Source organism: Chaetodon trifascialis, chromosome 21, assembly GCF_039877785.1.
Source record: "Chaetodon trifascialis isolate fChaTrf1 chromosome 21, fChaTrf1.hap1, whole genome shotgun sequence".
Classification (NCBI taxonomy): domain Eukaryota; kingdom Metazoa; phylum Chordata; class Actinopteri; order Chaetodontiformes; family Chaetodontidae; genus Chaetodon; species Chaetodon trifascialis.
Genome location: NC_092076.1, coordinates 13,294,057 through 13,310,881, shown reverse-complemented (window position 1 = coordinate 13,310,881; position 16,825 = coordinate 13,294,057). Strand labels below are relative to the sequence as shown.

Below are 16,825 nucleotides of genomic sequence, written 5' to 3'. Positions count from 1 at the left end.
AAACACACACACACACACTGAGTGATGAATAAATAGAAGCCCCTTTACATTTTAATGCCATCCAATACAGCAGTCCTGTAATCAACTCTTATTGTTTTCGTTGTGTGAGGAGGGAATTTTATTTCATGTATTTAGTGGTTATGTTCTATTTGATTGCACATTATTTCAAGGTGTTTCTACTATTTGTTACACTGTATGGAAATGAGGTGATTAACAACAACAAGTAAGTTTCACAAAGCTAGTATTTATTACGGGACTGTGGTGTTTGACTGCATTACATTGTAAAAATAAGGGTTGTTATTTTTCTGGTCATTCAAAGTAATCCTGCCAAAAACAACTAACAGAAGAAAGAAACAGAGTCGAGTGTGTCTGTCTTTTGTATATTACATTTTCTCAGATTTTTAATTAAATATATTAAATAATTCAACAGGTGTTGGTGTCCATTTCGGGGTGGGGAAAAATGCATGTTTAATGTGTCTGAAACCGCAGTGACTGAGCAGCAGGATGTTTAGAGTTATTTTCTCCATGAAGCATTTTTCCATTGTGCCTAAATTGTACACTGAGATGCCCTTGAGCTGGGCACATAATGCAGCCTCTACATGCTAATTTGAAACAGACTGCGGACGGAAAGCTGATTACAGAAAATGAGGTTTAACAGATTAGTTTGAAATGGATAAAAACCTTTAACGTTCAGATATGTACAGCACGTGTTGTACAGAAATTAGCAATTTCTTGGTGTGTGTGCTTTAAGACATCATTTTGTGTTTACCACAAATTTAGCATAGCTTCCCATCATATGAAATATGGATTTCTATGGAAGCATTGCGGGGTTTATTCTTCCTCTGATGCGAGATGTTTGCAGTGCTGCTGCAGGAAAGCCTCCACCTCGCCTCTTTGTGCCAGGTTGTTGGCTTTGCCTTGGAAACGTCCGTTCTTTCCTGCCCCCTTCCCTTGGAGAATCTCTAACACCCTGGAGAACACAGAGAAGCATACAGTGACGACCTACATTAAGGTTTTTAAAGCAGTGGCTAAATAAATATGTGGCGCCGTCTCTTACCGCGGTCCCAGCTCAGCCACTGGTCCACTGGGTCCAGCCAGTAAAAACAAGCCCGGCCCCTTCTCCTCTCCAACAGTCAGGAAAACCAACGTTTCCTAAGAGCGGACAAAACGGGGCTTAACTAAAATAATCACCTCCTAATATCAAGAACTAAGCAGTTGGTTATAATCTTACCTCAGTGTTAAGTTCATTGGCGATAATATTCATGAACTCATTATCGCCCTCTTTCCTGCAGAAAGAGAAAGACACCATTTCCAGGTCTCCTTCGTGATGTTTGGGTCATTGCTGCTGAGGGTTTTCCAACATGTTTAATGTATCGTGCTGCACCTTCAAATGAGCCCTTCTCTTACTTGTGCAAGCTGAAGAAGTTGCCTCTCTGGGGGGCGCTCTTAAAGTTCTGAGCGATGAGGACAGCCATGTCTCGTAGCAGGCTCAGGTTAGTCTGCCCAAGATATTTTATGATGGTTAGGGAGAGTATCTGTGATGTATTACGTAGCAGCAGACGTATGTGATACAGTGCTCGTAAAAATGGAAAGACTCATTGTCTAAATGGGGCCCTCTTCTGGCGAGCAGCAGGAATTGCTTATCTACAGCTCTCAAACACAGACCAGCATGAGCAGGGAGTGAGTCTAACCATAATAAATAATAAACTTGATTTGTATAGCACCTTTAAGCATGCAGCAAAATAAGAAAACAGAGAAAATCCCAAATGTAATGTTCTTACTTTCTGTAGTAGCTTCACAGACTTCTGCAACTTGTCAACTGCCTCTACGTGCTCATCAGGTCCAGTTCTGTTCAATGATGACAAGGATGTTTTTCCACGTCAAACTTTGTGCACGAGTTGAACTCTTGTTGGGGATATTTTGATCATCCAGACTCAAAACTTACTTAAGGAGAGACACCAGCGATCGCTCTGTGCTGTAGCTTTTCTCAGCATACTTCAATACCCTGTTCCCTGCCAGGAAGATCAGGTTGGTTTTGTTTTTCTTTCCTTTCTCAGTTCCCAGAAGCTTTATCACCTGAAATTCAGACAAAGAGAAATGAAGTGAACAATTAGCAGTTTATTAGAAGCACTTAGGGTACACATAATCCTATAGAACATGTGTAAGGTGTGCACTTTCACGCCTTCAGAAGTCTTTAAATTGTTAGGTGGTGTCTGCGTGCGTGTGTGAAAATCAACCTGTAAGTGACTGAGGTTAGACACGTGGGTTCCACAGCACATGTTGGCATCAATGCCCTCGATATCAATGATCCGAATGGGCCCTGCATGGTCCTCTGGAAGCCCCCGACTCCTCACCTGGTTCATACACACACACACACACACACACACACACACACACACACACACACACACACACACACACACACACACACACACACAAATCATGTAACATACAACACTGCATGTGTAAAATCTTTCTCTAGTTAAGTGATTTGACTTTTGAGTCACAGGTCGTGCAGTACGAGGACTGGGTCACCTTTTCCACAGCAGGATCATCTATAGAGAGAAGCTGAACTGTGACGGGGACGTGGGCTCTGATCTTTTCATTTACGGCTTCCTCCAGTGCCTGGAGCTGGCCAGGTTTCACAGATGGGGTGTCCAGTTCAATGGTGCTTCTCTGACGCCCGAGTTCCCTGAAAAAAAAGGAGGGACATAAAAACAGACCCCAGAGGTAAACACACAAGTTCTTATGGTTAAAGGAAAAGGATTACGTGCAGTGGTGATGTACCAGGATGTGGTCTTGTATCCGAAGAAAGTATCTGCCAGAGCTGTGATCAAGTGTTGACCTAAGAGTCAGGAAGAAAAAAATCATAGTTAAGTAAGAGTGTATAATAATATCTGATCACAGTCATGCATTCATGGTTTGATCTGGCAAAGGAGTTACTCCACACCGTCCCTGAGCTTTTCCATTTAGTGTTCGTCACCTGAGTGCTGCTGCATGTGGTCAAACCTCCTCTCCCAGTCCACCTTCACTTGCACCTCCTGGCCCTCCTCCAGAGGTGAGCTCACAAAGTGCAGAGCGTCAGGCCCCTGCCTCGTCACCCTCACAACGGGGACATCGCCAATCAGCCCGTGGTCATCTGGCTGAAGGAGGGCAACACCAAACATGCACATTAGCATGGCTCTACAATTTCCAAGTGAGTGGCATGAACGTGTATATATACATCGATCCGGCATAACATTATGACCACCTGCCTAATATTGTGTTGGTCCCACTTTTGCTGCCAAATCAGGCCTGACCCATCAAGGAATGGACTCCACTGGACCCCTGAAGGGGTGCTGTGCTGTCTGGCACCAAGATGTTAGCAGCAGATCCTTTAAGTCCTGCAAGTTGGGGCCTCCATGGATCGGACTTGTTTGTCCAGCACATCCCACAGATGCTCGATTGGATCGAGATCTGGGGAACTGGAGGCCAAGTCAACACCTCAAACTCGTTGTTGTGCTCCTCAAACCATTCCTGAACCATTTTAGTTTTGTGGCACGGCGCATTTTCCTGCTGAAGGAGGCCACAGCCACCAGGGGATACCGTTTCCATGAAAGGGTGTACATGGTCTGCAACAATGCTTAGGTAGGTAAGGTAAACCCTGGACCACTTTTGATAGATACTGACCACTTCAGACTGGGAACACCCTACGAGAGCTGCAGTTTTGGAGATGCTCTGACCCAGTCATCCAGCCATCACAATTTGGCCCTTGTCAATCTTGCTCAAATCCTTATGCTTGCCCATTTTCCTGCTTCTAACACATCAACTTTGAGGACAAAATATTCACTTGATGCCCAATATATTGCACCCACTAACAGGTGACACGATGAAGAGATAATCAGTGTTATTCACTTCACCTGTCAGTGGTCATAATGTTATGCCTGATCGGTGTATATTTGTAGTGACCACTGACTCAGGACGTGCTCGATGTAGAAACTTTAATAGAGAATTCTAAAGAATTCTTTTCCTCCTTTAATCTTACCTGGCCGCCTCCCTCAGGAAATAGGATGGTGTCTTGGAGCTTGACATTGAAGCCTTTAAGAGTTTCTTTCTTCCCATTGACTTCTTGTTTGAGCTCCGCCGGGCAGCAGGACACTACGGAGGTAACAAACTGAAAGGAAAGCCGTGAAACAGAAACTAATAATGAGCAGGGAGACTGGCATGCAGCTGCACGTGTTGCGTTGTCACAACATTATATATAAGTCGACATATTACGCTAGCAAATGTCCACTGTCCTAAAGCCAAGAGGAGTGACGTTAAGTCACAGTAGGTTATTCAGTTAGCTCGTGCTCTCTCGGTGCTCCCACTGTAGTTAGCAACCATGCTAATCACCTCAGCAGAGCCTGGAAGTTACAGTTCCGTCAGGTGTATTCGCTGATGAAACAGTTTCACACAGTGTCATACCTCTTTCATATAGCAGTCTCGTTGACACTGAAAGGCCATTCTGGAGTATTTTGAGGAAAGAGCTGCACCTGAAACACGAGTTACTGTAAAACAAGTGACTGATTTAGACAGCGTCACTGAAGTACGGCTAGCGACATAGACCAAACTTCATCACACCGACTTTGGCTCGATTCGCCTTTTTAGTCGAATGGCTCTGAAAAGTCCCTTTTTTATCTAAAGTATTTTAATTTTGTCATATTTTTTTTTTTTTTTTTTTTTACATTATTATTGTTTATCAAAAAATGAGGAGACAACCGAGCATGATACCCTGTACGTATGTAGGCTAAAACGTGCTAGAACCTGCTGTTTGTCACATAAAATACAGTCAACATAAAATGACACGATAACATGAAACATCCAAGCATCACCATCCAAAACAATAACCAGTTGTTAAAAACATCATTACATATCACCAACTGTTACATAAAATACTCATCATCTGCTGACAATGAGCATTTTAAATGGAATTAAGTTTAAAGATCTCTCAATACAAAAACAAAACATGGTTGATACAACTTATTTTTATTAAAATTGACAATGATCAGTGTACAGTGGACAATAAAATGTCATTAAATAATCCAATAGAAAATACACTCATGTAAAAACAGTATCTTGGACAATATCATCGCAGACATTACAAGCTCCTGCACACAAAGCCTTGTCCAGAGCCCAGTATCCTGAGCAATACATTAATAATGGCCTCCAACACAGGAGAGAGGGAGCTGTGAGTCTCAGTCAGACTGCAGGGGAAGGGGAGGAAAGTCCATGTCAGCATTTAAATGATCAGTAAAATAATACAGCCTGCCAATATGATCAGAGGGTGAGCTAAAAGTTACTAAATTAGTCATTATACACTGTATATGTAGTGGAGTGACAAAACCACCAGAACTCTACACTTACATCACTAAGATCGCCCATATCTGGTGCCGCTCCTTTATTGCTGTCAGCCATCTCTCGGATCATCTGAAAAAGGAAAGACAAGTGTTTACACACTCATACCCACCCACACACGCACCAGAATCCAAGTCCTTGGAGAAATAATGTGAATACTGCAAAGCACATGTACAGCTCCATACCCTCTTGAACATAATCAGACTTGAGTTGATCTCATGTACTCACATCTACGTATCTATCGTACTCTTCCTTTCCCTCGTCTTCCTCATGCTCCCAGTCCCTCCAGTTATCAAAGTCCACAGAAATCCAGCTGGGCTGCATACAGGAGGGGAAACACAACAATTAAAAAAATGTAAAAATGAAGTTGAGATGTTATTCAGCAGCACACTGCTTCATATTTATCCATTTTTTTTGGGGGGGGGGGTCATTTTATTTGTCTACAGTTAAGTAGTTTGAGACACATTTCTATTTAAACTTGCAGATATCAGGTATCAAGCCCATGTTTCTTACCATTTCTATAGATCCATTTAAACATCTATCTAAAAAAAAGAATACAAACATGCAGAATGAAATTTTCATGAAAATGAAACACTTGCCTTGGCTTCATCCTTCTGGAGACGAGGCCATGCAAAATCAGGCTTCTGCTTCCTCAGCAAGACATTAATGGTGCGATCGTAGACTCTTTCTCTGGAGTCCTTTTAAAGCGTTGAAAGGATAAAAACACACTTACAGTATATGTAATGTCACACTGTCTGTATATCTCAGCATTAGGCATATGAAATGAGTTATATTCCGCTGGTTTCATCATGCATAAAAGCTGAATACTTACATGGATTTGAACTTTGTCGAAGAAGTGCAGCACATTGTAGAACACATCATCTGTGTTGTTTTTGCAGCTGTTGTAAAGACAGGACAGGTTGTCGAGAGAACAATTTAGTACACAATATACACGAGTGGCAACATCTTATAGCACAGCCAAACCCTGTTGCGCTAATTATCTTACACAAGACAGAGATAGAGAGCAAGACAGAGATTTCACTAACAGAGAAACAAAAATGCAACCAGTGTTTAAACTCACCATAAAATCATTTTGTCTGGCTGGATATCCACCTGGACATCTTTAGGTCTCTGAACAACAAAGTTTATTGTGACATATTTCTTTCTGTCAAACCACAGTGCCTGTGCTGGCTGGCTGTTAGGACACAGAGAAACTGTTAGGACTGTGCATTAAGTATATGATAATCATAGTTTTCATTTAAAAAGTGAAACTCTGTATAATCAAAGGGATTAGTAAAAGAGCACACGTGTTGTTCACTTACCTCTCCTCTGGTCTCACAATTTTGGGCTTGTTCATTCTAATTCTTGTTCAAAGTTTTGACTCCCACAAAGTTAAAAGCATGTGGCTTGTTCGTTCAGGCTGTGTGCTCTAAGGCAGTGACCAGGCCCTGCGGGCTATATATAGAGCAGTTGGTATCAGCTGCTGGGAGACTTGCCTGCCACAGCCCCTTCCCCTGCCCTATAGTTTGTCAGTGGAACTCTCGGGAAAACAGATGCATTTTCTGGGTTCTCCAATACTTCAGCCTCCCCCGACTAGGTGCAGAGAGGGTGGGGGCAGGAAGACACAAAACTGAGAAGTGCATGTCAACAACAGGAAAATGCACAAATGGCATTTAGAACCAGGGAAGTCAAAAGAAAATTCTTTGCAGATTTTTTGCATTTTTCTTTTTAGATTTTGCATTATTCTCTCTTATTGTGAACTGCATTAATTGATAAGCAAAGTAACTCACCACCATTGAGGAGGAAATGTTTGTATTCTATATATTTTTGTCAAGGGAAGTGAGGGAAATTTGGATTCATAGATCTTACATTTTTGATCCATGTAAAAAAGTCGGTTAGACCTTGGAGACAGTAGTTTGAAATAGATAAATAAACAAATAAATGTATATAAATAAATTAATACATTTAACCCAAGGTCCATCAGTAAGCTTTTGTGTTAAACCTTCCATTAAAGTTAGGTATTTTAACTCCAGAAAAGCCAGTGGTTTAATGGTATTCACTCGAAGAGCATGATGGCTCAATATACTTAATCTTGTAAAGGTGCTGCAAAATTGTAGTTTACCAGATTACTAGTAGTGTGGGGTTTGGCGTACGGCACGGAGTCGCCCCCTGCAGGTCTGGCGGCTCACTCTCCGTAGATTTCTCACCGGAAATGCAATTCTCTGCTCTGTCTGTGCGGGGAATGTGGCGCGAGAGACCCAGGCAACGCTGTGTACATATAAACTTCTGCCTGAAAAATAATCAATAAATAGTTTTCTTGCGTCTTTTTGACCAAATTTTGTGGGATTTTGCATTTTGTGACTGCAAACCAACAGGAAGCGCCGCTCATCAAGGTGAAAATGCCTCGCAGACGACAGGTAAGAACAAATGTAGGTCGGACAAGAGGGTAACGTTAGCTAACTTAGCGCCGATGTGTTCCACTCTCCGAATGGGGGGAACGCTCCACCATATTCCAGTCAATAATCCCACAATTAAGCATGCCTAAACATTGCACTGGTTGTGCATACGTTCAGTCCACCAAACTGTTTCAATGAATTTCAATTTTATTAATTGTCTATTTTCCTTTTGTCAGCATTTTAAGTTAAAAAGTAAGTTAACGTTAACTAAATCTTGGTGGGCGGTAACGAGCACCTACACTAAATCTAAATGTTAATCATGGGTGTTATTGAAATAAAACGGTGCATTGTGGTCCACATGTAAGACGAATTTACTATAAGACCACAAGAAATGGCATTATATTGATAATACATCCATACGTAAAGGTAGTAAAGCTCAGCAGTAAGTACTAACGTGTCATCTTAAATGGCGTGATTTGTTAATGCAGTTTGTTGTCACTGTGTTAGCCGTATGAGAGAACGGGGACAGCTTAGCTAACGTGACTCGCTAAGCTAACAATAATAATAGGTTGCTGAAGTGCTAGCCCGGTTAGCTACTTCGCTTTGTAGCTAGTGTTATGGCTAACACTCTCACAGTGTTTGATTAAAGCCAGTTGCTATCTGACAAAAAAACAAACAAACTCAATGCTAACTGCGGACAAATAACGTTAACGTTTTAATAGTTAACCGCAAAGGTTAGTGTCTGCTCTTCAACGTACTACGAACCCGGCTACAGCGAGCGATCAGCTGTCTGCGGCCTTTCTCGCATGATTACAGAGTTAGCTGGATTAAAAACACAGTGGCCAGGCAAGCCAGTTAACAACTCCTATTATACAAGCGTCCCGTTGTCAGAGATTTTGTCACGCTGGTTGTCTGATTCCATACTCAATTTTTAGCGAGCTAGCTTCATTGATTGTCCTTTGTAAGACAGAGATCTATTGCTGTCATGTTTAATTCACATCTCTGACACTTGTCAAGACACATCAGTGTCTAAATGTTTGTACCATGATTATTAAATTCGTGTAGGATTCCTCTAATTTAAATTTTCTGCCCCCTGACAGAGACATATGGCTGGCAGTGGTTCAGATGGAACCGAAGACTCAGACTCCTCTGCTGAGAGAGAACAAACAAATAGTTCTGAAAGTGACGGGAACATGCCCAAGAGACAGCGTCTGACCAGAGCCTCCACTCGCCTAAGCCAAAGCTCTCAGGGTTCGCCAACATATCCTGTAAATGAAGTATAAAGCTTTTGCAGTGTTCTTCATCTCAGCTGTTTAATCAGTGTGGTGGTTTGACTCCTGTTGCTTTAGATACTCCAGACTTGAAGCGAGCTGCGGACCACGACGAGTCTCCACCATTGACGCCCACTGGTAATGCCCCCTCCTCTGAATCTGAACTGGACATCTCAAGCCCCAATGCCTCCCATGATGAGAGCCAGGCCAAAGATCAAGCCAGCAGAGATTCAGATAAGGACCTGTCCCATCGACCCAAGCGCCGGCGCTGTCATGAGACATACAACTTCAACATGAAATGCCCAACACCGGGATGCAATTCACTTGGTAATCCCTGACCCTTTGAAAGTTTTCATTTCAATTTCATCAAAATTATTCCTGATTATTTATCTCAACACAATGAATTTGATTTGTATCCAGTGACATTTTGTTCTCTCGTAATGTCCTTGCATTAAAATAAATTACTTGTGTTTCTCACTTTCCCCAGGTCACCTCACAGGAAAACATGAACGTCATTTTGCTGTATCAGGTTGCCCTCTTTACCACAATCTTTCTGCTGATGAATGCAAGGTGAATATCTTAAAAACAATGCAGATCTTTGTCTTTTTGCTGGTCTTCTGATGATGTTAGTCGTCTAGTGTCATTAGCTGTGATGAGGATAGCCAGCACTGTTTAACTCACTGTCTTGAAATATGATGGCCCTAGTTGTATTTTCGTTTTCTTTGTTTGTCCTCCTTCATCTTCCATGATCTCCCTTCCTGATGTAACCCCTCTAATATTTATATTAGTTCATATATAGTTTACATTGCGTTTGGTTGTGTACATTGAGTTACACCTGTCTGTTTAAATGATGGGTGTTTAATATGATAGTCAGACTCAGCAGTGTAGAAGTGTAGTTTTTTCATTTAGCCTTTATGTTAACAAGCGGATGCTCAATTAGATTGTCCTGCCTATAACAGTTTTAAACAATAAGTTATTAAAGCCAAGCAACACATGAAAAATATTTTTGTAAAACACAGTCTATAATCCTTCGATTGCTCTTTGATTTTAGGTGAAAGCCATCAGCCGTGAGAAACAAGAGGAGGAGGTGAAGGGGCAGGAAGAAAGCAACTCACGCCATGCAACTCGCCACCAGGTAGCCTCTTTTTTTGCAGTGACTAGCATCACAATAGTTAGGTTCCCTTTCTAACAGGAAGAATGTGAATGTTATGAAGGACTGCACAATTGATGTCATGCAGGTGTTTCTCACTGTTTTGTCTAATGTCCTTAAAATATCTGTCATATTGTACAATTGGAGTTGTTATTGTGCAGATCTGATATCACTGTGTAAGCCAATGTATCTTTGTCTTGATTTTCAGACACCAACATCGAAACAGAGCAGATACAAAGAGCAGGTGGCTGAGATGAGGAAGGGGCGAAACTCTGGCCTTCAGAAGGAGCAGAAAGAAAAGCACATGGTACATCACTGGCACTCCATGTGTCACTATTACAACTGGCACTACATTGGTGTGTTTGTATGATGGATTCTATATTGTTTTACATCTGTTCCTCTTTCTGTCTGGTCCCCAGGAGCATCGGCAGACACATGGCAACACCAGAGAGCCTCTGCTGGAAAACATCACCAGTGATTATGACCTGGAGCTCTTCAGGAAAGCCCAGGCCCGTGCATCTGAAGATCTGGTAATGTGCTGTTTCATACCTCCATCACTGCCACTGTTGCATTAAGATTTAATATAGTAAAATAATTCCTGTTTCCACAGTCCTCAGTATTTTCTTATTTGAATAGCCAATTAAGACCCAGTTTTCAGTATCTTAGCACAACAGGTTTTGTTGTGGTCACACCATGTGTTCCCTCCTGTCTCCCCTCCTGCAGGAGAAGCTGCGTATCCAGGGTCAGATCACAGAGGGCAGCAACATGATCAAGACCATCCTGTTTGGCCGCTACGAGCTGGATACCTGGTACCACTCACCCTATCCCGAGGAGTATGCACGTCTGGGTCGCCTTTACGTCTGTGAATTCTGCCTCAAGTACATGAAGAGCCAGACCATTCTAAGGCGACACATGGTGAGAGTCAGAGACCAAAAGCTCAAAGTCCGTGATACGCCATTAATGTTATGATAAATACCAATCCTGTTTGGTATTGATGCTTCACATGCCTATTAACACTGAACGATGACCCTCAAATACATGTATTTCACCTATGTTATGTGTTCATGCTCACTGAGTTCTGATGTGTGTTTAATTATGTGTCTTTCCAGGCCAAGTGTGTATGGAAGCATCCTCCAGGAGATGAGGTGTACAGAAAGGGGGCTATATCTGTGTTTGAAGTTGATGGCAAAAAGAATAAGGTAGGGAGACCGGACTTACACACGTCTGCTTTCTTTATTCCTCCTGGTTTTGTTGACATGGGGAGATGGTTACATTTGCAAAGCAAGCGCCACAGACGGTGGCCTCTAACCTTTTTAGACAATCAAATAAGCAACTGTAATACATGGAGTAAGTGCCATTTTTATCCCCAGATCTACTGCCAGAACCTGTGTTTACTCGCCAAGCTCTTCTTGGATCACAAAACCCTGTATTACGATGTGGAGCCTTTCCTCTTCTACGTCATGACTGAGGCCGACAATACCGGCTGCCATTTAGTAGGATACTTTTCCAAGGTAAATGGGAAAACAAGTTTAGATTTATGGTGTGTGTGTGTGTGTACATTAGGGCTGTCAAAATTGGCCTAAAATGACATTTGAAAACCACAGTGGCTCGAAGCGTTCGAAGATGTATTTTTGCGCATTACGTCCATAAGAAGGCAAACCAGTACGAGAGACATGCTGCTTGTATATTATTTCAACATTAACGTTTTTTAAAAGATCTACACACCTACAAATTACAAAATAAACAAATAATGTCCTCGACTGTGTTGAATTATGCGCTTGTTTCAGCTTGACCTACATTTCTTTTTCAATCAGTGAATGTGACGTGTGTGCGGTTGCACACGTTCACGTGTCCTGGAAGACATAAATGTCCTGGATGAATGGGAGGAATTCTGGTCACATGTCATGTTTTTTCTGTCCAAGTGACTAATGGAGATGACATTTGCTGAAGTTATTCCAGTATTGAATGAGAGCGCAGCAGCCACGAAACGCGCTGTAATTTAGTCTCTCCAGGTGTTTGTGCACCGCCTTTGTACATCCGCTAAAAGTGTTTGTTTTTGCCACTGACAGCTCAGGTTGTCATAGCAAGTGTGTGACAGCATTATGGAAAAGATCCCTTCAAAGATACCTTCTTGATCAAGAGTAAGATCCGTTTTGTTGAAGCAGAAGCAGCTGTTATTGTGCTCTCGCCAAAGCCACCAGACTCCATTCACAAAACCAGTAATTTAATTATGGTAAAATACACTCCACTCAAACGTGACTAGAACAAAATAAAACTTGCCAAAACCTCCTCGGTTCATCTTTTCACTGTTCCAGCAATCATCACTAACCCTAATTTTGTTGAAAGAAAATTTATGATTTTTACAATTCACATATGTATCTGAATTTAGCATATTCATTGACAGCCCTAGTGCACATAAGAATCATATAATGTATAAATTGTATTTTTGTACACAGAAGCAACTGCATTGTTTTTCTTTCTATCACTTGAAGGAGAAGAATTCCTTCCTCAACTACAATGTGTCCTGTATCCTGACGATGCCGCAGTACATGAGGCAGGGATTTGGCAAGATGCTCATTGACTTCAGTATGTATATGTTTGCTTATTTGTCTCATATTTTGTCAACGTTCATTGAGCCAAAGTGATTGAAATGATGCGGTTTGTTATCTCAGATTTATTCTTGATTAAATAGTAGTTGAATTTTAGGAATGAAGTCAACATGATTTGATTATTTATGATGTTTGCACAGTTAAGAGTGTTCTTTGCAGCCTCTCTCACTGACTGTCCTCTGTGCTTGGTTTAGGCTACCTGCTGTCCAAAGTGGAAGAGAAGGTGGGCTCACCAGAGAGGCCTCTATCTGACCTGGGCCTCATCAGTTACCGTAGCTACTGGAAGGAAGTGTTACTCCGTTACATGTACAATTTCCAAGGCAAGGAGATTTCCATCAAAGGTGAGTGAGAAGCTGGCTGCCCACTTGCAGATGGGAAAGATTTCACCTGTTTTCACACCTGAAAACATATTCTTCAGCTAAAGTAGACACATGCATGTACAGAACACACTGACTGTCTTCATGTCTGTGACGCACAGAGATCAGTCAGGAAACTGCTGTCAATCCGGTGGACATTGTGAGCACCCTGCAGTCTCTGCAGATGCTGAAGTATTGGAAGGGAAAGCACTTGGTGTTGAAGCGACAGGTAAGATGCCACCCTGTTGGTCTGCGTAGTTTCTGTTTTATGTTATTGTTTATCATCTCTCTCTCTTTACAGGCAAACAAATCGTTTAAGGATGGGCTTGAGTAAATTTCAAAATGACGTTATTTTCACAGACCACAGTCCTGCCGTGTTTGTCGCTATTGACTATTGACAGCAGTGCTTCGTCACTTATTTGACAGCCCGGTTGTTATTCTTTCTCTCTCCCAGGACCTGATTGATGAATGGAAAGCGAAGGAGATCAAGCGAGGCAACAGCAACAAAACTATCGACCCGAGCTCTCTAAAATGGACCCCTCCCAAAGGGACATAAGATAGGGACATAAGATCCTCAGGCTACTCAATGAACTCACCTCCAGCCTCACCAGCCACAAGTAGCCTAGACCAGCGAACTGTCAACGAAGACCAGTGCTCTTTCCTTCTTTCATGTTTTTACCCTGCTTATTTCTGCCCCCCCCCCTTTTTTAACTTTTATATTTTACTTTCATTTATATTTTAAACCCCATACGTACCAAGTCCAGTGATTCTTGAACATCATCCAATTAACAGCGGAGAATCTGTTTGTCCCATTTGTGTTAAAAACCACCTACATCTACTAAGCTTTGAATGTTAAATGATAAATGGTCCAGTGTGGTGGATAACATGAATGTTTTGCTTTGCTCAGGCAAAAAAAAAGGAAAAAAAAAAAAAGACATAGCTACATTTGGCAGCATTTACAGGCAGTCATTTTTATTTAATTCAAGAAATGTGCATTTTTGAAGATGGTAGCTGTTTTTTGTTTTGGGATTAATACAATAATTGTTAGCATGAATTGAAACAGTAAGCAGAGTGTATTTTGAGGAGTATGATGTATGGTAGTGTCTTCTTTGGTTGGTGTAAAATTGTATAGATCATAACAATATGTCCTTGTTTTCTCTAGCTCCATCAGTACAGGATTTGGACCCATTCCTCTGATAAACCTGCCAAATAATGGAATAAGATATTCAGATATTTTTAATTTTCTCAGTGCATAAAAAATGACGACAATACCACTGTAAGAATGCACATAGAAATAAAACAACCTCAGGTTTTTATACTGATACAATCATACCTTGCTTGTGTGGTTTCTCCAGGACGTCGAGCGCAGTGCTCGTCGCAGAGGGAATTATTCTGGTTAAAGATTCTGCGAGGCACAAGAGCATTTTAACACCACATTTTAATGGGACTGTCTTTGCTTTGTACTTTTTAATCAGCTGTTAAATGTGTATTAGCAATTTGATATTTTTAATATCAATAAAGCTGCCTTGATATTTTAAAATGAGTAAAGACTTTGTTCCTTGGGCTTTGTGCTTACCGCCACTGGAGATGCTTCTTCCCATCAGGCCCACAAACGTCTCTCCTTTATTCCCTGCAAAGTGTGAGAAAGATGCTCACATTGACAAAGTGGCTGTTTCATGGTTCCAGTGTTACAATGATGCTGCCATAAAGAACACTGAAACAGTTTATGCATCAACACTCAAATCCTGCTTTCAAAGAGGGCAGTTTAGAGAGGATTGCCGGTTTTTAAGCAGCATTACATTAATATTATCATTACTCCACTTTGCAACATCAAGCTACTTACGTCTGTTTACTCGGAAAGGTTTCTTTGTACCTGTGAGGGGGAAAAGAAATTACCATTGTTTTTATTCACTGCTGCTTACTTACATAATTCACCTCAGAAACACATTTAAAAACCAAAAGGAAAAAACCTTGTTGCATGTTACATTGTGTTTTTAAATGCAGACAGGAGGTTAGCGCTCACCTGAGCGTTTCCCCATGAGTCCATAGAAGCGCAGGGCTTTAGATCGTTTCATCAGACTGAGCATCGGGTGGGTCAGACCTGCCTCCAGTGACTCATCCTGATGGGATAAACCCATGACACATTTGATTTCATCTATTGTCATCAAATCACAGTTGTGTAGTAATTTGAGAGCATTTCTGCAATAAAAACAAGTCACATTTATCCAGATTCTCTCTGATCAGAACATTTAATGGCCGATGCTCACCTGCCAGTCTGGAGGTAACCCTCCCTCTTCGCCCACAGTAGAAGACAATGCCTGATAAGTTTGCAGCAGAGCACAAAAAGCCACAACAACAAGCTGGACCTTCCAGTTATCCATCTCTCAGTCAACGGGAAATGCTTTGCTTCTGCTGCTTCTCTCTTCAATCAGTCGTATGTTTCTGGCTGAAAAAGCTCAAACTGCATCGATAAACGATGTTGGCTGGATGTGTTTCAGTGTTATTCTATCTTCCCCAGCTGTATCCAGGGTGCATTTATACCTCTACACCCCATGGCACTAGACCCCTCCCCTTCAAACATCATTATGCACTTTCCTCCAATGCATTTCAAAGCTAATTTGCTATATTACAATAGGAGGTCTCTTTTCACCTCAACTATTCAGTATTTTGCAGCCAGTGCACATTAAACATCTGATGAATCAAAGATCGCATTGTTTCCAATTGAGGATTCTGTATTTCTGTTATATAGCTGGATCTAGATTTACGAGCAGTGTTAAATTCTATGGAAAACCCTGCGTCTTCAGTAATATTCAAGCTTAAATATTTGCTTTTGAGATCACCTTTGATCTCCATTTTTATTAGGCGTCTGGGCTGCAATTGGTCTAAAAATATTCTCTGATGTGCACATGCGTCTTTGATATCGCTGGGGAAGATGGCAAGACGTACAGGCGTGTCACAGTGATGCTCTGTAAATACAGACCTGTGCTTTGAAGGTAGTGCTTCAGCAGGTAGTTGGTTGGTGAATGACTGCTAGGTCAGGATTTATTATGCAGGGCAACTCAGATGTGACCTGTAAAGTCAAATGAGCTGGTTTAGATGTGTATCCATGTAACACGGATGATCAGAAGTCAAGCAGATGATGAGAAAAGAGCTTATTATTTATACAAGGCGGCGAATAGACAGTTGACATTTCAAGTGCAGTGGAATATGTATGAAATATATTACACAGCCTAACCTGAAATGTACCGAAATAGATAAAATGTTCATAATGTAATATGAACATAATTATTTAATTTTTTGGTTCCTCGATATGTCAGTAGGGTCATTCATTTTCCATCTCCTGAGATAATAACACTGTTATTAAACCTTTTCATGATCTTTACTTACTTAGCCATTTAAATGTTCTGTTTAAATGAAGATAAGCTCTTTTTCCAACACTCTGGCCATAGAAATTTCTGGAGAGGCAATTACTTGACAATCTGTGCGCTGTGAGGACACCCACTTGAAACAAAGCTGACACACACACATCAAACGCTTTGTTTCGCGCACAGGTGCTTCTCAAAGCAAGAAAAGGCCCGAGACAATTAGGCCTGAAAGGCAATTACACCTGAACAGCCCTCGTGTGCACATAGTCTAACCCACAGCTAACGTGGAGTGCCGAATCAAA

General features: G+C 41.5%; 4 protein-coding genes across 4 annotated transcripts; 1 reads left to right on the top strand and 3 right to left on the bottom strand.

Annotated features, from left to right (window-relative positions):
- Positions 1–29: 29 nt before the first annotated feature.
- aarsd1 (alanyl-tRNA synthetase domain containing 1) lies at positions 30–4,603 on the bottom strand. The gene is made up of 12 exons (XM_070990051.1): positions 4,447–4,603; positions 4,025–4,153; positions 2,984–3,143; positions 2,788–2,845; positions 2,536–2,692; positions 2,238–2,354; positions 1,946–2,076; positions 1,782–1,848; positions 1,408–1,499; positions 1,232–1,286; positions 1,058–1,152; positions 30–970 (listed from the first exon to the last, which is right to left on the bottom strand). The coding sequence occupies exons 1-12, from the start codon at positions 4,483–4,485 to the stop codon at positions 832–834; spliced, it is 1,239 nt and encodes a 412-aa protein (XP_070846152.1). The 5' UTR covers positions 4,486–4,603; the 3' UTR covers positions 30–831.
- A 501-nt stretch (positions 4,604–5,104) lies between these two features.
- ptges3l (prostaglandin E synthase 3 like) lies at positions 5,105–6,778 on the bottom strand. Its single transcript, XM_070990052.1, has 7 exons — positions 6,699–6,778; positions 6,458–6,571; positions 6,209–6,275; positions 5,976–6,074; positions 5,605–5,694; positions 5,386–5,448; positions 5,105–5,225 (listed from the first exon to the last, which is right to left on the bottom strand). The coding sequence occupies exons 1-7, from the start codon at positions 6,731–6,733 to the stop codon at positions 5,217–5,219; spliced, it is 477 nt and encodes a 158-aa protein (XP_070846153.1). The 5' UTR covers positions 6,734–6,778; the 3' UTR covers positions 5,105–5,216.
- Positions 6,779–7,592: 814 nt separating this feature from the next.
- On the top strand, positions 7,593–14,145 carry kat7b (K(lysine) acetyltransferase 7b). Its single transcript, XM_070991015.1, has 14 exons — positions 7,593–7,793; positions 8,873–9,023; positions 9,122–9,370; positions 9,531–9,613; positions 10,095–10,178; positions 10,402–10,500; positions 10,613–10,723; positions 10,917–11,108; positions 11,303–11,392; positions 11,564–11,704; positions 12,686–12,779; positions 12,997–13,143; positions 13,281–13,387; positions 13,613–14,145. The coding sequence occupies exons 1-14, from the start codon at positions 7,776–7,778 to the stop codon at positions 13,712–13,714; spliced, it is 1,668 nt and encodes a 555-aa protein (XP_070847116.1). The 5' UTR covers positions 7,593–7,775; the 3' UTR covers positions 13,715–14,145.
- An 85-nt stretch (positions 14,146–14,230) lies between these two features.
- Positions 14,231–15,665, bottom strand: LOC139349946 (uncharacterized). The gene is made up of 6 exons (XM_070991016.1): positions 15,426–15,665; positions 15,182–15,278; positions 15,002–15,031; positions 14,735–14,788; positions 14,492–14,563; positions 14,231–14,360 (listed from the first exon to the last, which is right to left on the bottom strand). Exons 1-6 carry the CDS (start codon positions 15,537–15,539, stop codon positions 14,326–14,328), a joined length of 402 nt encoding a protein of 133 aa, XP_070847117.1. The 5' UTR covers positions 15,540–15,665; the 3' UTR covers positions 14,231–14,325.
- Between the last annotated feature and the right edge of the window lie 1,160 nt (positions 15,666–16,825).